Source organism: Oncorhynchus clarkii, chromosome 18 (assembly GCF_045791955.1).
Source record: "Oncorhynchus clarkii lewisi isolate Uvic-CL-2024 chromosome 18, UVic_Ocla_1.0, whole genome shotgun sequence".
NCBI classification, from domain to species: Eukaryota; Metazoa; Chordata; class Actinopteri; order Salmoniformes; family Salmonidae; genus Oncorhynchus; species Oncorhynchus clarkii.
In genome coordinates this window covers 32,215,774-32,240,528 of record NC_092164.1, presented here as the reverse complement: position 1 = coordinate 32,240,528, position 24,755 = coordinate 32,215,774, and the positions used below count along the sequence as shown (strand labels likewise).

Sequence of the window (24,755 nt, the reverse complement as noted above, 5' to 3'; positions counted from 1 at the left end):
CAAACAGACAAATGCTATGTTAGCTAGCTGGCTATGACATTCCAACACAACACTGGAACTCTTCCAAGCCAAGGTAAGCTTTTGATTTGACTAATTTATTGCCACCGGGGCCCGCCGGTGTATTTGCTTACTGTACACTGTAACGTTATTGCATGATTTTAGCGGGTTTACTAACGAATTAGTTCTATTAGCTATGTTGACTATCATGTTACTTTAGCTAATGTGGTGACAACGATGTAGGGTGTGTGTAGTGGTTTGGCTTGGAAAGGTTTTTTCGCCTGGTCACATTCAGCTGAAGTGTTGTGCATTGAAGTCGACAGGCGAAGGGAAGATGTGAGAGGAGAGGAGATGCGAGAAGGAATACATAGTGGCTGCTCTGAAAGAGAACTGTGTTTATGTGCGATCGGGGTGGATTCTGTTGAAAAACACATATACACATATAAACAATAGCCTAAATGTGGGCTAATCTTGCTGGGAGAGACTCGGGATCTTTCCCTCACGCCCTTCCCTCCATGCATTTCCATGGCAGTTCCATTGTTTTGGTCCAGTTCAATTGACCTCTTTACCACATCTATAGTAGACAAAAGTCCGGGAACACTAAAATTGGTATGATATGATATGTAACATGGTGTGGTATGTATTCATTTGTGGATGTCCGTCATCCATTTCGTATATGTCACGAATTACAATTTGTATGATATGTTAACAATTACAATTAATATGATACATTACAAACTGCAATTTGTACAATGTTACGAATTTGCAGTGCATATGATACGTTACAAATTCCAATTTGGTGTGGCTAATGTTAGCTAGGTGGCTAATGCTAAAGTTAACTAGGTGGATAATGTTAGCTAGGCTATGGGTTAAGGTTAGGAGTTAGGTTAAAGGGAAGGGTTAGCTAATGCAACAGTTTAGACTTTACATCCGTCCCCTCGCCCCGACCTGGGCGCGAACCAGGGACGCTCTGCACACGTCAACAGTCACCCTCGAAGCATCGTTACCCATCTTTCCACAAAAGCCGCGACCCTTGCAGAGCAAGGGGATCCTCTACTTCAAGGTCTCAGAGCGAGTGACGTCACCAATTGAAACACTACCAGCGCGCACCACCTAGCCATTTCACATCGGCTACACTCACCCATCTTTTGACCTCCTCCTTTTCCGCAGCAACCAGTGATCCGGGTCACGGCACCAATGTAACAGTATAGACTTTACGTCCGTCCCCTCGCCCCGACCTGGGCACGAACCAGGTACGCTCTGCACACGTCAACAGTCACCCTCGAAGCATCGTTACCCATCGCTCCACAAAAGCCACAGAGCAAGGGGAATCACTACTTCAAGGTCTCAGAGCGAGTGACGTCAACGATTGAAACGCTACCAGCGCGCACCACCGCTAACTAGCTAGTCATTTCGCATCGGCTACACTAACATGCTAAATAGTTGCAAAGTAGCTAAAATGTAGTAAGTAACAAGTTAGTTGCAAAGTTGCTAATTAGCTAAAATGCTAATGTTGTCCGTGTTGAGTTTCAAACTAGCAACTTTTGGGTTACACATGACCAACCACCTTCCTTAAATGATGGCCTTTATTAAATTTCTGTCTTATGTAACCATAGCAAACATAACATACTAATTTGAGTGGCCCGGATTTTCGTTTACTATGTTACGTTTTGTCCAAGAGACCAGCCTGTCAACGGCTAAAATTCTTCCGTCAAGTTTCGACAGACCAATTTACGTTAGCCTACACGTCGCCCTGAGTGAAACAGGTAATGTAAATCAGGAAGCTACTGGTTGGTCACCGCCATTAAAAATATTTTAACCTGGGATTTAAAAAAGGCAAATATCGTGGTTTTGGTAACAACATTTATCCAGAAATATTTAAGGCACATATTTTTGTCGTTTTATCAGGGGACATGCGGCTCACTACAATTTGCGCTGGAGTGCTCCTGGGAATTGTGATTTTGTTACGCCTCGACCTGTCAGGTGAGAGTACATTCAAAACAACCTTTCAAACAAAGCAAGCAGACGTTAACAATAAGTTATAAATCATGTACTGAGTGTGGCCTTTACATATTCTCAATGTTGCAGAATATGATGTTGTCGATAAACGTAAGCATTGTGTTGTACTTCAGTGTTACAAGTTTTTAGTTTTGTATATTTGCGAGCATTTAAAAAAATATATATTATACATTAAATAGTTTCGCAATCATGTAACGTTAATCTGTAACAGCGTTCTGCATATTCTTGATCCACTGCAATTGGAAATAGTTTCCAAATGGGTATGACATTTTGCCCACATGACATTTTAACGTTAGACAGGTAGGACAGACTGAGAAGTGAAAAGCTGAAAACGACGTCTTTATACGGAAGTTAATTTCAATAGAACACACAAGGTTGAATTTAAACTGCACTTAGGCACAATTTGTACTAAAATAGTCCGACACCTTTCTCCAATTTGTGTCAGATCTATCATGTTGATTGAGTTGACACTGTGAAATGAGCGGCCTAACACATAACATGCAAGCAACATACCTTGCTACAGTTTCAACACCAGATAATGTAATGTGAATAACCAAAGGTTTGTGTTGTCCATTAATGGACGTTACATGTTCGCCTATACAAAACGGCATAGATTTTTCAACTAGCCTGGGATTGGCGATACTCTCTTTGTTCTCAATTCAGGAAATCTTATAAATTAGTGATGGGGGGATTGATACAGTTACATATCGGTATATTATTTTGGATGATACATAGTTTTGTATTGTTTTAACAATATCGCAATATAATCGTTGCGATAGTTGATTGTACCTGCACCAAAACTCCAGTATTTTTCATTCATAGCTTCTTCTATATCTACTTTTTTAAATAGGGAGCCAATTTGTTTTCAGCACTTCTTTCCATGGCTGATCAAAACTAGTCCTCTCATGGCTCTCTCTTGTCCCTCTGCAGCAGGCATATGGTGAGCAATATGTTTGGATCATGAAATCCCAATAAAATCACAGTATCGAATCACAATACATATAGAATCGTGAGAATTGTTTATACATATTGTATCGGCACCTAAATATCATGATAATATCGAATCGTGAAGTCGATGGCATTTCCCAGATGTGTAAAGTGTGTGTGTGTGTTTATTGTATTGTATTGCTTTATTTAACCAGGTAGGCCAGTTGAGAACAAGTTCTCATTTACAACGGCGACCTGGCCAAGATAAAGCAAAGCAGTGCGACAAAAACAACAACAGTTACACATAAACAAACATATAGTCAATAACACAATAGAAAAATGTAGAAGATTAGAGAGGCAATAAATAGGCCATAGAGGCAAAATAATTACAATTTATCAGTAACACTGGAGTGATAGATGTGCAGATGATGATGTGCAAGTAGAGATACTGGGGTGCAAAAGAGCAAGAAGATAAATAACAATATGGGGATGAGGTAGTTGGGTGTGCAATTTACAGATTGGGTGTGTACAGGTACAGTGATCGGTAAGCTTCTCTGACAGCTGATGCTTAAAGCTAGTGAGGGAGATATGCGTCTCCAGCTTCAGTGATTTTTGCAATTCGTTCCAGTCATTGGTAGCAGAGAACTGGAAGGAAAGGCGGCCAAAGTAAGTCTTGGCTTTTGGGATGACCAGTGATATATACCTGCTGGAGCGCGTGCTACGGGTGGGTGTTGCTATGGTGACTAGGGAGCTGAAAAGGCGGGGCTTTACCTAGCAAAGACTTATAGATGACCTGTAGCCAGTGGGGTTTGGTGACAAATATGTAACGAGGGCCAGCCAACGAGAGCATACAGGTCGCAGTGGTGGGTAGTACATGGGGCTTTGGTGACAAAACAGATGTCACTGTGATAGACTGCATCCAATTTGCTGAGTAGCGTGTTGGAGGCTATTTTGTAAATGACATCGCCAAAGTCAAGGATCGGTAGAATGGTCAGTTTTACGAGTGTATGTTTGACAGCATGTCAAGGAGGCTTTGTTGTGGAATAGGAAGCCGATTGGAGATGGTTAATGTGAGTCTGGAAGGAGAGTTTACAGTCTAACCAGACACCTAGGTATTTGTAGTTGTCCACATATTCTAAGTCAGAGCCATCCATATAAACAAAAGGATGTAGAATAATTTGATATTGAGGGGACCTAAAGATAAAGGGTAAAATATATAGCAGACAGGCCAGGGTTATACTGAGCTGAGGTTATGTTGTCGCTACAGTTTTTACGCCAGATAATGTGATATAACCAAAGCTTGTTGGTGTCTGTTAGTGGACGTTACAGGTTTGCCCATACAGACTGCCACCATAGATTCTTCAACTAAGTCGGTATTGGCGATACTCTCTTCGTTCTTGATTCTGGAAAACCGTTATCTTATAAATGTCTGTGTCCAGATGCAGGGCACGGCCACGTGTAGAAGTAGATGACAAAGATCGAAACAAAGATCTACACACATGTAAGAGGCATATCTCACTTGATACAGAACATGGATTTACTGTTTACTACTATTTACTATCTTGTTCCTGACACACCTCTTATTTACATTCATGTTCTCACAGTCTGAGGTCATTGTGAGCTGAGCCTCCACAGGACATATGGGTGATTCCTCACTTAACTACGAGAAAAAAAAGCTGTCATCAAGGCAAAGAGTCGCTACTTTGAAGAATCTCAAATATAAAATTAATATTTGTTAACTTTTTGGGTTTCTACTTGATTTCATATGCGTTATTTCATAGTTTTGATGTCTTCCGTATTATTCTACAATGTAGAAAATAGTCTAAATAAAGAAACCCTGGAATGAGTAGGTGTGTCAACTTTTGACTGGTACTGTATACAGTGCATTTGGAAAGTATACTTTACGAATGCACTGTACACTACATGGCAAAAAGTATGTGGACACTGCTTGTCGAACGTCTTATTCCAAAATCATGGGCATTAATATGGAGTTTGTCCCCCCTTTGCTGCTATAACAGCCTCCACTCTTCTGGGAAGGCTTTCCACTAGATGTTGGAACATTGCTGTGGGAACCTGCTTCCATTCAGCCACTAGAGCATTAGTTAGGTCGAGCACTGATGTTGGGCGATTAGGCCTGGCGTGCAGTCGGCATTCCAATTCATCCCCAAGGTCTTTGATGGGGTTGAGGTCAGGGCTCTGTGCAGGCCAGTCAAGTTCTTCCACACCGATCTCGACAAACCATTTTTGTATGGACCTCGCTTTGTGCCCAGGTGCATTGTCATGCTGAAACAAGAATGGCCTTCCCCAAACTGTTGCCACAAAGTTGGAAGCACAGAATCGTCTTGAATGTCATTGAATGCTGTAGCATTAAGATTTCCCTTCACTGGAACTAAGGGGCCTAGTCCGAACCATGAACAACAGCCCCAGAACATTATTCCTCCTCCACCAAAGTTTACAGTTGGCACTATACATCCGGGCAGGTAGCATTCTCCTGGCACCTGTCAAACCCAGAGTCTTCTGTCAGACTGCCACATGGTGAATCGGCCTCACGGCCTTCGTCAGAGCTTTTGTGAGTTAAAAAAAAAATTGCACCCTTATGTAGACCTAGCCCCACCCACATCCGCTCCACAAATCAAAAGGGTTTGGAGGCAAAGGAAAAACAAGTAAGTGCTACCAAATATAACAATATGCATTTCATAATTATTCAAATAAAGTGTGTACATAAAATGTATTAAAAATTTCTGTAAAACCACAATGAGGACATCGACCTACCAAGCAAGTTTTCATAAATCATTGGGTACAGCGTAATAAAAACATCAGAGTACTCTGAAATAGGGGCATAATTCATGTTCAATTTTACCACATAACATGCATAGGCATTTCATCATTAAGACCTTTAGGAAATAATGTCTGGACCCCATTCGATGCGTGGAACGGATATGGGTGGGGCTAGGTCTACATAAGGGTGCTAATTTAAAAAACTCACAAAAGCTCTGACGAAGGCCGTGAGGACAATATGTTAAGCTTATTAGAGATCAGTGATTCTATCAAGAGCAGTGTGCGGGTTCCTCTTTTCTCATCTTATCTGACTGTTCATGATAAAAACATTTTTTATTACTCTGCCATTTTTTTAAAGTCTTGCACCGCTCCGTCCTTGACTTTTCCTAAATAAGTTTATATAACACACTGCCGTTGTTAGAATCTTAATGTCACAAACAGAACTGGAGTTTTAACCAGTTTTAGGAGGGCGTGTCATTTTTTTAAAGGGTTTTTCCCCCGTTGCCTCTCGTTCTCCCAAAAGTAGGGCCCGCTCCGCTCCTTCTTCAGAGAGTTGAGAGTGCAGTGCCCATCTGATAGTGACCCTGATAATTGCCTCTCAACTGAACCTAAACTATACCGAAACTACACTGCACAAAAATATAAATGCAACGTAAAGTGTTGGTCCCATGTTTTATGAGCTGAAATATAAGATCCCAGAAATGTCCATATCCACAAAAAGTGTATTACTCTAAAATGTTGTCCACAAATTTGTTTAGATCCATGTTAGTGAGCATTTCTCCTTTGCCAAGTTAATCCATCCACCTGGCAGGTGTGGCATATCAAGAAGCTGATTAAACAGCATGATCATTATACAGGACAATAAAAGGTTACTCTAAAATGTGCTGTTTTGTCACAGAACACAATGCCACAGATGTCTCAAGTTTAGAGGGAGCGTGCAATTGGAATGCTGACTGCATTCCACACACACACACTGACCAAAAAGTTATTTTCTTGGCATTTACATATGTCCCCATTACCAGTAAAACATCATCAAAACCTATTTCTTTCACTTACTTGCTATGCTCTTTCGTTGTTCAGTCGTTTCATTCTCAACCAGAATTTCATCATATATGTCAAGCTGTAAAGTTTCAGCTCTGTTTCAGCTGTCACACTCTTAAAGGGACTGCTCCTAATCTCAGTTTGTTACCTGTATAAAAGACACGTGTCCACAGAAGCAATCAATCAAATAGATTCCAAACTCTCCACCATGGCCAAGACCAAAGAGCTCTCCAAGGATGTCAGGGACAAGATTGTAGACCTACACAAGGCTGGAATGGGCTACAAGACCATCGCCAAGCAGCTTGGTGAGAAGGTGACAACAGTTGGCGTAGTTATTCGTCAATGGAAGAAACACAAAAGAACTGTCAATCTCCCTCGGCCTGGGGCTCCATGCAAGATCTCACCTTGTGGAGTTGCAATGATCATGAGAACGGTGAGGAATCAGTCCAAAACTACACTGGAGGATCTTGTCAATGATCTCAAGGCAGCTGGGGCCATAGTCAGCAAGAAAACAATTGGTAACACACTACGCAGTGAATGACTAAAATCCTGCAGCGCCCGCAAGGTCCGCCTGCTCAAGAAAGCACATATACATGCCTGTCTGAAGTTTGCCAATGAACATCTGAATGATTCAGCGGACAACTGGGTGAAAGTGTTGTGGTCAGTTGAGACCAAAATGGAGCTCTTTGACATCAACTCAACTTTTGAGGAGGAGGAATGCTGCCTATGACCCCAAGAACACCATCCCCACCGTCAAACATGGAGGTGGAAACATTATGCTTTGGGGGTGTTTTTCTGCTAAGGGGACAGGACAGCTTCACCGCATCAAAGGGACGATGGACGGGGCCATGTACCGTCAAATCTTTTACACCTCCTCCTTCCCTCAGCCAGGGCATTGAAAATGGGTCGTGGATGGGTATTCCAGCATGACAATGACCCAAAACACACGGCCAAGACAACAAAGGAGTGGCTCAAGAAGAAGCACATTAAGGTCCTGGAGTGGCCTAGCCAGTCTCCAGACCTTAATCCCATAGAAAATCTGTGGAGGGAGCTGAAGGTTCGAGTTGCCAAACGTCAGCCTCGAAACCTTAATTGACTTGGAGAAGATCTGCAAAGAGGAGTGGGACAAAATCCCTCCTGAGATGTGTGCAAACCTGGTGGTCAACTACAAGAAACGTCTGACCTCTGTGATTGCCAGCAAGGGTTTTGCCAAGTACTAAGTCATGTTTTGCAGAGGGGTCAAATACTTATTTCCCTCATTAAAATGCAAATGCATGTCAAAAATGTTAGAAATGTATTTTTCTGGATTTGTTTGTTTGTTATTCTGTCTCTCACTGTTCAAATAAACCTAACAATACAATTATAGACGGATCATTTCTTTGTCAGTGGGCAAAAGTACAAAATCAGCAGGGGATCAAATATATTTACGTATGCTCATTTACAGTGCTAGCATATTATACTTTTGAAAATTGATATTTATGAAATTGTTTTTATTTTGTATATAATTTGGTTGAAATGACACTACTCCATGTCGGTATCTATGAAAATGATTTGCTTTCAGTTTAGATTCTCTGCCTCTATTTGAATGTGCCTATTCCAATTGTTGGGAGGGACAAAGGTCTTAGATGCACCAAAGATGGTGGATAAATTTAAGATGAATGACTGAAGCCGTTTAACGTTGGTCGCGTTCCCCTGCTCCGACATTGCGTGCAGCGTATTTATGCATGCAACGTCTGAGCAGGGAAACGTGATCAATATCTGGCATGCTCATGTGAGAGAGGGAACAGCTTGCTCTGTCCTACTTATTGGTCGCAATCCCCTACTCAGACGTCGTCATTGACTGACAGATTGCTAATAAATATGTGGTTAGCTGATACATAAACTACATATCCAGGTGTTGTAAGATCTGGCATGTGTCAGCAACGTGAGCAGAGGAACGTGCCCATTGTCCGCTGCCTGCTTGCCTTGAGCTAGTGCGATATCTCGCTCTGGGACACCACCTCCACGGGGTGGAGGCAATAAGCAAACCAGAGCGGCCCTACCCTTATCAGGAAAAAATGAGGGAGCCGGAGGTCTCGCTTTCTCTTCAGTCTCTGTATACATTCCACCTCATTTAAGCATATTTCTGACCAGGTCTTCTACAGGCTTTCATACTGAAGTTAAGGTGAAAGCCTGGCATAGGCTACTCTGGGAATGCTTAAATTGGATTCTAATTCTAAAAGTAGCAGAGATCCTACTTTGGAACTTTGATATGCCGTATATTTCAGACAGAAAACCATTTAATAGAAAATACATTTCATTAGGTCTTGGGTTTAGGCTCTGCTCTTCCAGGGCATCTCACTACCAGGGCAAGCCTCTATCATTTAAGATAATAAAATAACTACAGACAGTGTGCTCAATATGCTATATCAATCACCCTGAAATGAAACGGAAGCACAGCCAAAGAGATGGAGGCTGGGGGTGGTGGTGGGCTAGCAAAATCATGTCAAATATATGTCAACAACCCTTCCCCCAAAGGACCCTTTTTTTTTAGATGAAATGTCATAAAAATCCCCCCCAAATTCTAGTTTTGTGAGGAATCACCCTTTGGCAACACTTTTTACCATACTGTGTGATGTGAATTCTGTCATTGTTCTGGGCTTGCTTCAAGTCTCTGCAAGTTTAGGTGATGAACATTTCCTGCATGTTCTTGTAGGTGCACTACAATAGTACTTTTCTCACAGAGAACAGCCTATGGAAAGTATTGAGTTAACCATACCAAACTTCCATCTTAACACCATAAGATGTACACCATGTAACCATTAGACTTTACTCAAAATATTTAGATTTTCAAATAAAGGATGAGTTTCTCAAACAATATGAGAGTACAGTACTTATTCTTTGAACACCCTTGTTAGATCACATACATAACTGTAACAAGGGCTTTGATAAGACTTCAGTCTGAGTACTGACTTAATTGTGGGTGCTACTTTACAGTCGAGTACACAGTGGCCGGTGTGCTTCGTACCACGCTGTTTGCAGAAGCATCAACACTAGTCACATTTTTTGATTGTTATTAAAGTAGAATTTTTTTATATGTTGATATGCTATTCAAAGACAAAAGAGCTTCCGCCGTGGTAGGTTTAGACACAGACCAGTCATCTGACACTGGACTTGATACAGGCTACTTTCTGTCAATTTGAATGTCACAGAGAACCTAAATTAATATTTTCCTCTTAGAGAAAATGTAACCGAGTGTTCTGGAAGGATGTGTATTTGTGCAATAACCAGTGCAGCCTCGAGTCCAGACATGCAAATAGTTAGCCTATCTAGCCTACTCCCAATTTTCAGTGAAACTGAAATGCTATGTCACTGTTTTATAATCTTTTTCTCTCATGTATTTGTTGTTACCTTCACCTCAGAAATCTTAGCCTGTTCATTGATTCAAACAACAGTTTTACCCCTCAATACAACGATATAGTAGTAGATTAGCCTTTTCTGTTTGGACTGCAAAATATGATAAATAACCTTTGTTCTGTTCCCTCAGAATGTCTGCACATGAATGTCCACCCTGACAAAGATGCCGCTGTGACTGTGTCGTCCTCACTGTTCCTTCCATTGGAACAGTGTTCCGTGTGCACAGTCCGTGGTGGTGAGAATGACACCCAGACGGCCTGTCACTCATCTCTGGCCCTGGTCCCAGATGAAAACATCACCTTGCTCTTCAACTGCACTGAACTGCCACAGAGGGCCTTTGCCATCCAGATCCACAGGAAAATCGGTGAGTCTAGAGAAACGTTGTTGTATATTGGGTTTCCCTTTAGGCTGCCACCTTAATTCGATCAAACCAGTCAAAAAGACGTACCCCACAGACAGCTGCTTCAGAATTTGATATGCATGCTGTGGGTGGTAGTTGTGTCAACAAGGATACTGCATAAAAACTAGAGGTCGACCGATTAATCGGAATGGCCGATTAATTAGGCCCGATTTTCAAGTTTTCATAACAATCGGAAATCGGTATTTTTGGGCGCCCATTTGCCTGTTTTATTTATTTTTTATTTTTTTACACATTTAATCTTTATTTAACTAGGCAAGTCAGTTAAGAACACATTCTTATTTTCAATGACGGCCTAGGAACGGTGGGTTAACTGCCTCGTTCAGGGGCAGAAAGACAGATTTTCACCTTGTCAGCTCGGGGGATCCAATCTTGCAACTTTACAGTTAACTAGTCCAACGCAATAACGACCTGCCTCTCTCTCGTTGCACTCCACAAGGAGACTGCCTGTTACGCAAATGCAGTAAGCCAAGGAAAGTTGCTAGCTAGCATTAAACTTATCTTATAAAAAAACAATCATTAATAATCACTAGTTAACTACACATGGTTGATGATATTACTAGATATTATCTAGCGTGTCCTGCGTTGCATATAATCTGACTGAGCATACAAACATACAAGTATCTAAGTATCTGACTGAGCGGTAGCAGGCGTGAAAAACATTCATTCAAACAGCACTTTCGTGCTTTTTGCCAGCAGCACTTCGTTGTGCGTCCAAGCATTGCGCTGTTTATGACTTCAAACCTATCAATTCCCGAGATGAGGCTGGTGTGACCGAAGTGAAATGGCTGGCTAGTTAGCGCTAATAGTGTTTCAAACTTCACTCGCTCTGAGCCTTGGGGTGGTTGTTTCCCTTGCTCTGCATGGGTAACGCTGCTTCGATGGTGGCTGTTGTCGTTGCGTTGCTGGTTCGAGCCCAGGGAAGGAGCGAGGAGAGGGACAGAAGCTATACTGTTACACTGGCAATACTAAAGTGCCTATAAAAACATCCAATAGTCAAAGGTTAATGAAATACAAATGGTATAGAGGGAAATAGTCCTATAATAACTGCAACCTAAAACTTCTTACCTGGGAATATTGAAGACTCATGTTAAAAGGAACCACAAGCTTTCATATGTTCTCATGTTCTGAGCAAGGAACTGCAACGTTAGCTTTCTTACATAGCACATATTGCACTTTTACGTTCTTCTCCAACACTTTTTGTTTTTGCATTATTTAAACCAAATTGAACATGTTTCATTATCTACTTGAGGCTAAATTGATTTTATTGATGTATTATATTAAGTTAAAATAAGTGTTAATTCAGTATTGTTGTAATTGTCATTATTACAAATACATTTTATTTAATCGGCCAATTAATCGGTATCGGCATTGAAAAATCATAATCGGTCGACCTCTAATAAAAACAGCTAGGCCACCTTTCAAATCTAGCACTACGGGTGAACTGTTTTAAGCAGGTTTTGTTTGTGTTTCTTCTCCTCTTCCCTGTTATGTAATTTTATTTTACCTAGATTGCACCAAGGACTCTTGCAGCCCTGCCACAGGTGCAGCTCAGCCTTCCCTCTTCCCAGAGTTCATTAGAACCCTTGTCTGGCACCTAAATGTGCCAGAGATGACCGTTTTGAGTTTGGACTTCCCTAGTGACAGGCTGAAGGAGATGACTGAAGCAGAGATCTGTCAAGATGGCTACCAGTTCGCTGTAACCAGGACCAGCACTGAAGGAGAGGTCAAAACTCAGACATACTGCAGGAATGGCCTTGTGGCTCACTTAGATATACTGAGCAACGCCACGGTGTCTTTGCAAGTTCAGAACGGCGGGGAGGTGAATTCCTCTATATTCACGGCCACTGCCAAACCAATGACGAAACGTAAGCTCTTTCAACTCTTCTGTTCATGCCTCACAATAATGTGAACCATAGTTTTGTTTATATAGTGTCTATGTGGAGACCCCTTCATATTAGTGGATTCGGCTATTTAAGCCACACCCGTTGCTGACAGGTGTATATTCAATCTCCTTAGACAAACATTGGTAGTAGAATGGCCTTACTGAAGAGCTCAGTGACTTTCAACGAGGCACCGTCATATTATGCCTCCTTTCCAACCGGTCCACATACTTTTGGTAATGTAGTTTATGTACACTAAATTATATTTTGTTGAAGACAGAACAATGAATTATACTGAATTAAAATATAAACCCAACATGAGACAATTTCAAAGATGTTACAGTTCATATAAGGAAATCAGGCCCTAATCTATGGATTTCACATGACTGGGAATGCAGATATGCACTACAAAGTATGTGGACACCTGCAGTCAGCGTTCCAAGTTCATCCGAAAGGTCTTCGATGTGGTTGAGGTGAGGGCTCTGTGCAGGCCAGTCAAGTTCTTCCACACTGATCTTGACAAACCGTTTCTGTATGGACCTCGCTTTGTGCCCTGGGGCATTGTCATTCTGAAACAGGAAAGGCCTTCCCCAAACTGTTGCCACAAAGTTGGAAGCACAGAATCGTCTAGAATGTCATTGTATGCTGTAGCATTAAGATTTCCCTTCACTGGAACTAAAGGACCTAGCCCGAACCATGAAAAACTGCCCCAGACCATGATTCCTCCTCCACCAAAGTTTACAGTTGGCACTATGCATTGGGGTAGGTAGCGTTCTCCTGGCATCCGCCAAACCCTGATTTCTGTTGGACCGCCAGATTGTGAAGCGTGATTCATCACTCTAGAGAAGTGAGTGTAGTGAGTGTTGCAATCGGGGACAGACGATTTTTACGTGCTACGCGCTTCAGCATTAGCCGGTCCCATTCTTGGAGCTTGTGTGGTCTACTACTTCTCGGCTGAGCTGTTGTTGCTCCTAGACGTTTCCACTTCACAATAACAGCACAGTTGACGGGGGCAGCTCTAACAGGTCAGAACTTTGACAAACAGACTTGTTTGAAAGGTGGCATCCTATGACGGTGCCTAAATTTAAAGTCACTGAGTTCTTCAGTACAGGCCATTCTACTGCCATTGTTTGTCTTTGGAGATTGTATGGCTGTGTGCTTGATTTTATACACCCGTCAGCAATGGGTGTGGCTGAAATGGCTGAATCCACCAATTTGAAAGGGGGTCCACATACTTTTGTGTATGTAGTGTACCTTAAAAAAATGGGCCTCACAATGGGTCTGCGGTTGTGAGGTCGGTTGGACGTACTGCCAAATTCTCAAAAATGACTTCGGAGGTGGCTTATGGTAGAGAAATTAACATTCAATTCTCTGGTAACAGCTCTGGTGGACATTGTTGCAGTCAGCATGCCAATTGCACACTCCCTCAAAATTTGAGATATCTGTGGCATTGTGTTGTGTGACAAAACTGCACATTTTAAGTGGCCTTTTATTTTCCCCAGCACAAGGTGCACCTGTGTAATGATCATACTGTTTAATCAGCTTCTTGGTATGCCGTACCTGTCAGGTGGATGGATTATCTTTACAAAGAAGAAATGCTCACTAACAGGGATGTAAACACATTTCAGAGAAATAAGCTTTTTGTGCGTATGGAACATTTCTGGGACCTTTTTATTTCATCTCCTGAAACATGAGACCAGCACTTGTTGCATTTATATTTTTGTTCAGTGTAGTTTGAGTGCTTATGTTTCGAATCTTCCTCAGAGAGCCGAATGATGTCAGTGACCCCAGAGCCAGACACTATCGTCACCATCAGCAGAGACGCCAAAGCCAAAGAGTGCAGTGTGTGTGTTGGGGAGGGGCCTACCTGTAACTCCAAAGAACTCGTCCTGAAAGACGCCCACAACATCTCTGTGACGTTCACCTGCCCACAGCCACAATATGTCTTCAGTGTGCAGATCAACAGGGATATTGGTAAGACGCCTCTGACCCATTTTCCTCGCCTCAACAGGGCACTGACCAAACCTGATTTCTAGTAGCACTTGAGTGAGCTTTCCTGGCACAAGGGACCCAATAGGAGTCTTAAAAGTGTAAACCCTTGCTCATCGGTTAGCTTCACTAACCATGATTCCATCCACATAGTCATACCCCATAAAAACTACATCTCTAAAGCTGGGATGGAAACTACAGGAGGCTTTGTTACAATTTTATAAATGCTCACAGATCATTTGTTCATAAGACATGTTGGGATCTTTTTTTCTGTAAAATTAATTATGCGCAAATATTAAAAAAATAATCATCATATCGAATTAAACTTGGAGTCAGGTTATGATATGGTGTGTGGTCCTCCCACTACGACTTGGGAAACCATGCAGGTTATTAGGATACAGATTAAATAAATGATGATGAACTTCACAGCATGATACACGGTGATGAGCTTGATGCTCCTTTCCAATAAATATTGAGGGTCTTATTCTGGGGACATAGTGGTCGATGCTTGACTGCTGTTTGACAGATAAAAATATTCTCTCATCCATAATAGTCTAATCATGTAGAGTAGCCTACCCGCACAGCCTACCCGCACAGCCTACCCACATTGTATCTGAGCGGTAGGCTAGAGCACATGTGCCAAGACCAGAGTGGGCACCTTTGGCAGAGTTGAAAATGCGATGGAGACACATTGAGCTTTTAGATTTTTATTCAGTACATTAAAATGTAGGTGAAAAAGTACATTTTGTGAGCACTATGTCATCACGCACTGAAACAAGTTAGTTTGGTGGAAACACCACTGGTGGGAAAATGCGCATATTTTCAGATTTTAGAATATTCGCATGAAAATCTGTCGCCAATTAGATGTTTTTCCTCCTCCAGATTGCACAGAGATCGCCTGCAGCGGGAACATTGTCCAGGCGGAGTCCTCCCTCTTCCCAGACTTCAACAGAACCTTCACCTGGGACCTGAAAGTTCCACCTGGCCTTTCCTTCCAGCTGGACTTCCCATCACCGGGAATGAGACAGATCCCACCCTCTGAGTCCTGTCCTGACGAGCATACCTACACCATCATCACTTACCAGCGCACCGGGCCCGCCACCATCGGCATGTTCTGCCCAGATGGCACCATCACCACGGTCCAGGTGCTGTACAAGGGCCGAGTGTCCCTGCAGGTCCCTGGGGACAGGAAGCTGGAGCCGCTGGACTTCAAGGTCACTGTTGGGCCGGAGATTAAAAGTGAGTGTCTGGCAGCTATTGGAGGAGCCACAGGAAATCAATGCCTGTTGAGGTCACTGAGGTCATCCCTATTAGCCTATATATATTCGGTATCCCTCTAATGACAGAATTACTCATGTCATTATACCTTATTTAACCCTCTTCCTTCCAGTGCTGGCTGTGATAAAAGTCAACCTACCTCGTGGGGTGTCCGATACAAACTTTCTCTCAGCCAACTACCCTAGAGGTTTCTCTGACAATGACCTGATGAGGTGGGACTTCATGGTGCCCGGCATGCATAACTACACAGTTAACTTCCTGAATTACACGGCGCCTCTCTGCCGGAAGAAGAAAGTGATGGTGATTTACGACAAGGAGGGAGAGGTGGGCATCCAGAAGACCCTGGTGGACCCCCAGCCAACACACAGGCAGGGCAGCTTCACCATGACTATGTTTAACTGTGAGACTGACAAGACCAAACAGGGCCTGTCCCTACATTTCAGGCTCTCGGTAATGAGGAGCGGCCACCCAGGTACAAAGACTATTGACGATCATAAATTGTTATATGACATGATTGTGCTGTAAGCAATCACAAATAAGATCCAAAGATGCTTATTTATTCTGTGCATGCAATCTGTTAAACCAACACTAGACTTTTCAAAACCAATACACCACTAATATTTCCATTATAAACTTGTGAACTAAAATTAGCCTGATCATTCAATCAAATGAATTGAGTGGTGATCAGTGACCTATTTCTCAGGATGATTGTGCCTGTTTGTCTTGTATTCCCTGGTCAGTTCTCTGCACTGTAAATCTGTCAGAGGAGGAAGGGCCATTCCTCCACATTGAGAAGATGGGCTCTGACTCCCACTGTGAGATGAGGAAGGACTCTGTGGTCCAGGAGAAGATCACAGTTCCCTCAGGGACCAAAGCAAGTCTTTCTTTCCTGGACTGTCCAAGTGAAGACCTACGTCTGACAGCCACGAAAACCATAGGTACTGTAACAATACATACAGTAGGATTGCATGTATTGCCTCCAAAATAACTACACTTGAACATAGGAACTATAGTACTATGAACAGTATCTATACCATTCTCATTTAAGCTTGTTAGAGTATCTTCGTGACAAAGGTAGAACAGATGGTCTTTGTATTATTCAAATCTAAGGATGTGCAATCTAAGGATGTGCACCAATAATATTCATGTACAGTGCCTGAAATGATTCACATCCCTAGACTTTTTCACATGTTGTTACAGCCTGAATTTAAAATGGATTCAATTGAGATTTTATTTTCACTGGCCTACACACAATAACCCATAATGTCAAAGTGGAATGATTATTATTTAAAAAAAATGTGTGAATTTTTAATTAGTTGAAATGTCATGAGACAATAAGTATTCAACCCATTTGTTATGGCAAGCCTAAATAAATTCAGGAGTAAAGATTTGCTTAACAGGTCACATAATAAGTTCCATGAACTCACTCTGTGTGCAACAATGGTGTTTAACATGATTTTTGAATGATTGCCTCATCTCTGTACCCAACACTTGCAGATAATTGTAAGGTCCCTCAGTCAAGCAGTGAATTTCAAACACAGATTCAACAACAAAGGAGGTTTTCCAATGAAAAGAAGGGCATCTGTTGTTAGATGTAGCTGAATATCCCTTTGAGCATGGTGAAGTTATTAATTTCCAGTGGTGTAAAGTCCTTACTTGAAAGTACTAAAAAAATACTTGAAAGTACTAAAGTATTTTTTTTTGGGGGGGGTGTCTACTTTACTTGACCATTTATATGTTTGACTTTTAATTCACTACATTCCAAAAAAAAAATGTACTTTTTACTCCATACACTGTCCCTGACACCCAAAATAACATTTTGAATACTTAGCAGGACAGGAAAATTGTGTAATTCACACACTTATCAAGAGAACATCCCTGGTCAATGCTACTGCCTCTGATCTGACAAACTCACTAAACACATGCTTCATTTGTAAATGATGTCTGAGTGTTGAAGCGTGCCCCTGGCTTTCCGTAAATGAAAAAGATAAGAACATTTTGCTGTCTGGTTTGCTTAATATAAGGAATTTGAAATTATTCATACTTTTACTTTTGATACTCATGTATATTTTAGCAATTATGTTTTCTTTTCATACTGAAGTATATTTAAAACCAAATCATTTTAGACTTTTACTAACCTAATTGCCAGAGTGAAAAGAAGGAAGCATAAAATATTTTTTTAAATTGCATCATGTTTGCAACAGGGCACAAAAGTAATACTGTACAAAATTTGGCCTGAATAGCCTGTTATGTTTGGGGCAAATACAACACATTACCAAGTACCACTCGCTATATTTTCAAACACAGTGATGGCTGTATCATGTTATGGGCATTCTTGTAATTGTTAAGGGCAGTTTTTCAGGATAAAAAAGAAATGGAATGGAGCTAATCACTGGCAAAATCCTAGAGGAAAACCTGGTTCAGTCTGCTTTCCACCAGACCCTGGGAGATTAATTCACCTTTCAGCAGGACGATAACCTAAAACACAAAGCCAAATCTACATTGGAGTTGCTTACCAAGAACACTGTGAATGTCGAGAGTTTTGACTTAAATCTGCTTGAAAATCAATGGCGACCTGAAAAATGGTTCTCTAGCAATGATCAACAATGAATTTGACAGAGCTTGACATTTTTTAAAGAATAATGGGCAAATGTTGCACAGTCCAGGTGTGGAAAGCTCTTAGAGACTTACCCAGAAAGACTCACAGCTGTAATCGCTGCCGAAGGTGATTCTAACATGTATTGACTCCGGGGGTTGCATATATTAGTGTTTTATTTTTCTTGATTGTTTTGACATGTTAGAATTTTTTTCCCACTTTGACATTGGAGTATTTTGTGTAGATCATTGACAAAAAATGCAGAATCCATTTTATTCCCCCTTTGTAACACGACAAGATGTGGAAAAAGTAGAGGGGTGTGAATACTCTGAAAGCACTGTGTGTAAACCATTATAATCTCTCAAGCCTCTGTGGATCTATTCCAGGATGCCAGAGTTTGGACTCATGCTCTGTGAGCGGGACTCTTCTCACGGTCCCCAAAATTCCGATGTGCCTCCCTACGCTACTACAAAGCTTCACCTGGCACCTCAACATCCCAGTATATGGCACTGTGGATCTACTGTCCCCCACAGGAAACCTCAGGCAGTCCCTGCCAGGACAGGAATGCAATGGGAGTGTCTCCCTTCACATAGCTGAGGGTGATGGGTCCTCCATTGGCTACTTCTGCTCCGAAGGCATCATTCGCAAAGTCCAAGTGCACTCCAACGTCTCTGTCACTGCCACAGCCAAGGACCTTAGCCTGAATCAAGGGCCTTTCCTCAATGTGTCCTTCAGTGATGAAATCTCAGGTATGCTAACTAACCGGATTTGCAGTCTTTTTTTTCACGTTTTTTAAAATCTTTTAAAGTAACTGTCCAGTGAAAATCTCATTTTAACTCATACCCAAATTGACTCATCCTATATCCCCATTTGTGGCCAAAGCATAAATTCACTTCAAAAAACTTGTATCTCAAACAGACCGTTTAAAAAATATTTACTATTTCTTCATAGAGCATGATGTCATACTTCTGAGGAGGAGGAGCTGGCCAATCAGCAGTCTATTTTTAATGACCGGTATACACTCTCACCATTCTGTTGTTGGGGTATGCCTAGAACTGTTACAGTGACCATATTGCCACCATGCGGTCGCGAGTCATGAAGGCAGTCAAATTCCACGTGGCAGTTTAGTCATGGTAATTAGGCTTCTCCAAGCTCATGCTGCTGCCTGCCAAACTTGCTAACTGCCTGGTACTCAGCACTCTATTGTCCATATAATCACTCTGACATCAATGCAAATGTCAGCTAAAATCTAATCAAACACTTAATGAGAGCCCATGATCTCATGTTGGGCAACAGTTCTATATGATATGCAATTGCGTGCGAGAACTGAGTGATGGCCTTTATTAAAAAGATGAGGATCCCATCAGCTTTCTATAGGCTAGATCTACTATATTTATTTATCAACCTTCCTAACAGTAAGCACATTGTTTATCTTTACAACAGGAGTATAGCCTACCTGGCTGGCATGAAAATTAACCACAGGAAAAGCGTCCTACATTCGCTATTTAAGTGCATAGATTACGTGTATTTTTCCCCCTGCCCCTGGTTTGAGACAGGTGCATGATAATGGTCGGTTCTAAATCAGAACTAATTTCACACACACATTATTTAGTATATGTAAATACAGCATTAAATCAAGAATAGTCAGATGGGTGACAATATTAGCCTATCACTTGTGAATTATGTATTACCACTTATTACCACTTGTTAATGTTTTTTTGTTGTTGCTAGTGGTTGTATTAATTTGGGATCTATCGCATCCCACAACTGTCCCAGACTATGTTTGGAATATTTATTTCTCACACAGAATAGAATATGTACACTTTTGTACTATGAGGAATAGTAGATTGACATAGGCTAGTGCTTTTGCTGTTCATTTAGCCTACTCATCTTGTTGGCTGACAAAAAGTAAATGTGGACCGTTCTTCCAATATCTTTAATATGCACCTTGGAATTGGATAAGGGTGCGCATAGTTGCGTCCCCAATGTCAGTCTTCACTTGTAGCCTGTAAGAAAGACCCGATCACGTGATGGAGAGCCATCTGAGTGAGCGGTGCTTCGTAGCACTCAGGGAGAGGAGAATTATAATATTTAGCCCAAGGGCTCAACGGCCACTGGCCGCAAAAGGCATGGATTTCTTTTAAGGAGCATTACAGCCACACAAAGGGGATGCCGCCGGGAAATCGAGGCATTATCAAGTGCTTGTCAAATTGTGAGTGAGAGACTGATGAAGTGTGTACAGCCTGCGCAACAAACAAAGTAGAGCTCATGCATTTCAAGCGACTTTTTTCAAATCATCATTAGTCGCGTCATGCAGCCTTACAATGTATAAAAAATCTAAACATATAGAGCAACGTTGGTAGAACTGAAGTTACATGAATAACTCTAAATGAAGCATATAGAAGTACCTATTTCTTTGTTAACTGTTCAACACAGCCACATATGTGCACTCCCTCAAATTGTTTGGAGAAAATATTATTTGTTTTATTCAGCTTTGTTCAATTGTATTCTTCATACTATAAAATAATATAAAATGATGCTACGAAATTCTAAGCAAATCTTGTCTGCTTAATGAACTAGTGTAGCCCACTGCCATATGGCATAGCCAGATCAGGACCTAACATAAAGACAACTCAGAGTATGTTATTCTGTTCTTCTGAAATAGACCACATTTTCTTCATATCATGTTTCTTTAGACCTGTCTAAAATAAATAATGGATTTATTGTGATGGTGTAGGCTATATTACATGGATTTATTAGACTATTTAAAATGTAGATGTTCCAAAGGTCAGCACCAGTGGCTTGTAGGCTGTGTGTGGAAGCCAGGAGATGCTACATGTGTTTTGTTAATTAACGGTCAATTACCGTGAGACTGACCGTTATTTGCTTGACAATCATCGGCTGACAAAATGTTGTCCACCACAGCCCTAGGTACGCCTACACCATTCTAACACAAAGCTTATTTTTGTCCTACTCCAAAAAAGTGTAATTATTTCACTCGTATTTTAATGAATTATAGGTCACATTTCATAGAAATCTGGAAACACTGGACAGTTACTTTAATACTCTCTTCACGTACCTTTTTATGATTCCTTGTGTAACATCCACAAGAGAGCACTGAAATACAGCAATAGCAAGGGGATTTGTTTTAACAATGGATTCAGTGGAAAATTCCATTCTCCCTCCCTCTCAACCACTGTGTTCAAACTGTATTGAAAATGATTGTTCCTCATCACTTACTTTTTCTCTATCAGAGAGCATCATATATACTGTCCAGCCCAGAATGGGTTCCCCTGCCCTCCTGGCCACCCCAAACTGGCCCAACGGTATGAAGCCGTACTCCACCGTGTCCTGGATCGTCAATCTGCCAGGCCACCTCCAGGCCAACCTGCTGTTCACTAACATCAGCCAGCCCAAGTGTGGCCAGGGGCACACGTGCATCAAGGTGCAGACCCTGGACTCTCCAGAGGAGCTATTGAGTCAAAGGGAGGATGAGGCGGCAGAGGACAAGCTGATGGTCCCTGAGAGCTTCTACCTCAACATGTCCAACTGTTTGCCGGAGGACAGACACTTCAGTGTGCTCAGCAAGGTCACCCTACAGAATACTAGCAGTAAGGACCTGTTTGTAATGTTATTATGGAGTTGTGACTGAATTATAGTTGTGATAAGATATCTGCATAATTCTAGAATTTTTCTCTCAAGACCTTTTCTGGTTATTTCAATAACTCTTTAAGATATCTTAAATTTGAGGGAAAATGAAAACAATTTATATTTCAATTTTAATGTATATTTCTTAAATGACATCAATACACGTAGGGCACTTATTAGGGAGACATGGTGGTCTCATAATCATCAACACTGTATTTAGGGGTGCTGGCAGTGAAGCTTGACTCAACTCAAAATATATGTTCATCCCTCTACTAAGTATGAAAAAGCTCAGCGATATGTCAAAAGATGGAAGAGAAAACCGCAACTTTCTACAAAATAAAATTGCGCTCTCATTCAAACCCAAATTCAACTTTTCTTTGCTCTATCAACTTGAAACTGATTGATGTTCTTGAGGGTAGGAAGGTGTATGCCAAAGCAGGTGTTGATAAAAAAAATAAAGTATAAATTAACAGCATGCAATTCAGTTGTGAACCTTAACTCTTAGCGCGTATTACTGTCTCTAGTATGATTTGAGAAAATCTAAGCAATCCGTCAAAAGATGAGAAAATGGAACCTTTTGTAAAACATTATTTACATCCTAAATGAAACCCTTGTAACTTCACTTCTCTTTGCTCAATCAACTTGAAACTTGCCATAGTCTTTTGAATTGTTACATGGGAGTAGATTTGTTACAAGGGAGGATGTACAGTATAATGCTTCCATGCAACTGTCTTTCAGCCTTCTCATAAACCAGCACCCCATTTCATTTCTACAGTACATGCTGCTATATTTGTCTAATTCTTACCATATCTAATCATGATTATCTTCTTGTGTGTGTCTCTATAGTGCTGCTCCAGAGCTCCATTCTGTGGGCTGTGGGAGCAGTGCTGCTCCTTATGCTCCTTGTGCTGACAGTCGTCTGCTTGGTGATAAGGTGAGAACACCTGCCTCACCAAAACAATCTGTATAGCTTTGATGTTAAGGTCAATCCATGACTTGGCTGTTTCCCCCACTGTAGTTTGTCTGACTCAAAACCATTTGTATTCCTCTTTTGTGCTTTACAGGAAGAAGAAAAGAACGATGGTCAATGAGGCTTCCATCTTTGTAAGGAAAGGGAATATCTTCATCCCAGGCGACGGCATGTTCCCCAAAACCCGGTCGGACAATGAGTCTCATGTCTACGCCTCCATTGAAGACACCATGGTGTATGGCCACCTGCTCCGCGAGCCCAGCTATGTGGGTACCATCCAGGCCCACTTCCAAGGACAGCCGGTCGACACCTACCGGACATTCATGCCGCTCCAGGACGGAGTGCCAGAGATCACAGAGACTGCTGCAGACCACGAGCCTGAACTGGTGCCTGAGAAAGACATGCACAGGCCTTTCCTGGACCCGTCGGAATCCTTCATGCCATCAAGACCTCGCACGCCCATAAACCGTCACAACAGCATGGGCTTCATGGACCGCAGGATGGTGGACAATGAGCTGTGCACGTTCAAGAGCACTGGGGATATAAATACGATTCGACTGTCGGGTGCAGACCAAATCCTAGAACCGGAGATCTTCATCGGCTCGGATGGGGAGGAATCCATTTAGCGTACTGTGAAATGGACTACTGTTAATTATTTCACATTGTTGCAAGTTCACTGCAGTGTAGAAATGGAGCGGAAATGTGCCTTTGCATAACAATCAGGGCGTCTGTATTAGTGGTGTGTTGTCTACTGCATAAGACCATCAGACAACACTGGTACTACATTTCATTCGAGCCTCTGAGTCTACGCTTCCTTACAGCACATGGTGCTGCTCTTCTGATTTTACAGTACTGGTGGACTTGGTTTTTGTGTATATTTCTTGATTGTATTTTATCTTTGTTTTATATGCTAGTATGTACTTAATAGAACGAATGTTGCCCTGGGCCACTGGTGTGCCATGGATTTAGGAGCAGGGTTGCATCTAATGAGTAACCTTGAGTTACTTTTAGCTTTTTTGCATTGTTGATGCTGTTTGCCAAAGGTTTTTCTCTGTAAATGTATTTTTAGACATTACTAAACTTTTTCTCTGACAATTATTTTAATTAATTAATTAGACATTTTGAGTGGTCTGTGAAAGTGTACAGTGTGATATTGTTAGTAATACAGTTTTTTTTAGGATAGACAAGGTAATCAATCCAAAACACTAAAACTTACAAAGAAAAGACAAAAGGCTTCCTTGTTGTTATGGGGAAAAGTGACATTATTAATCCTTTGGCTAAAACCTGTGACCTTTTAAATCCCATCTTGTAGCTTGTTATAACCTTGAACCACGGAAGACCGATTGTTTGGAAGGTTGGAGGGGTTACCATTGAGTATTTGTTGAGGGACTTTTACAGGAAACAACCAAACCTTTAGCCAGAAGCCAAGGGTCATCAGATTGTGGCAATAAACTTTGGTTTAAAATCTTGTCCTCAGTACGAAAATATTATAATCACTTTTTTTTAAATATACACTGCTCAAAAAAATAAAGGGAACACTTAAACAACACAATGTAACTCCAAGTCAATCACACTTCTGTGAAATCAAACTGTCCACTTAGGAAGCAACACTGATTAACAATAAATTTCACATGCTGTTGTGCAAATGGAATAGACAACAGGTGGAAATTATAGGCAATTAGCAAGACACCCCCAATAAAGGAGTGGTTCTGCAGGTGGTGACCACAGACCACTTCTCGATTCCTATGCTTCCTGGCTGATGTTTTGGTCACTTTTGAATGCTGGCGGTGCTTTCACTCTAGTGGTAGCATGAGA

The 24,755-nt window shown here is 41.5% G+C and overlaps 1 protein-coding gene across 2 annotated transcripts; it reads left to right on the top strand.

Moving 5' to 3' along the window:
- Positions 1 to 1,726: 1,726 nt before the first annotated feature.
- LOC139373338 (CUB domain containing protein 1b) lies at positions 1,727 to 24,489 on the top strand. Of its 2 annotated transcripts, none has more exons than XM_071113743.1 (12): positions 1,727 to 1,763; positions 1,906 to 1,980; positions 10,289 to 10,522; positions 12,088 to 12,444; positions 14,224 to 14,433; positions 15,331 to 15,687; positions 15,839 to 16,198; positions 16,467 to 16,664; positions 18,709 to 19,071; positions 21,577 to 21,933; positions 22,817 to 22,904; positions 23,035 to 24,487. In XM_071113743.1, the coding sequence occupies exons 2-12, from the start codon at positions 1,911 to 1,913 to the stop codon at positions 23,564 to 23,566; spliced, it is 3,126 nt and encodes a 1,041-aa protein (XP_070969844.1). In that variant the 5' UTR covers positions 1,727 to 1,763; positions 1,906 to 1,910; the 3' UTR covers positions 23,567 to 24,487. The 2 variants fall into 2 exon arrangements, with proteins under 2 accessions (XP_070969844.1, XP_070969845.1); XM_071113744.1 differs by lacking the exon at positions 1,727 to 1,763 and adding an exon at positions 1,772 to 1,787 and having other exon boundaries at positions 23,035 to 24,489.
- Positions 24,490 to 24,755: the final 266 nt, after the last annotated feature.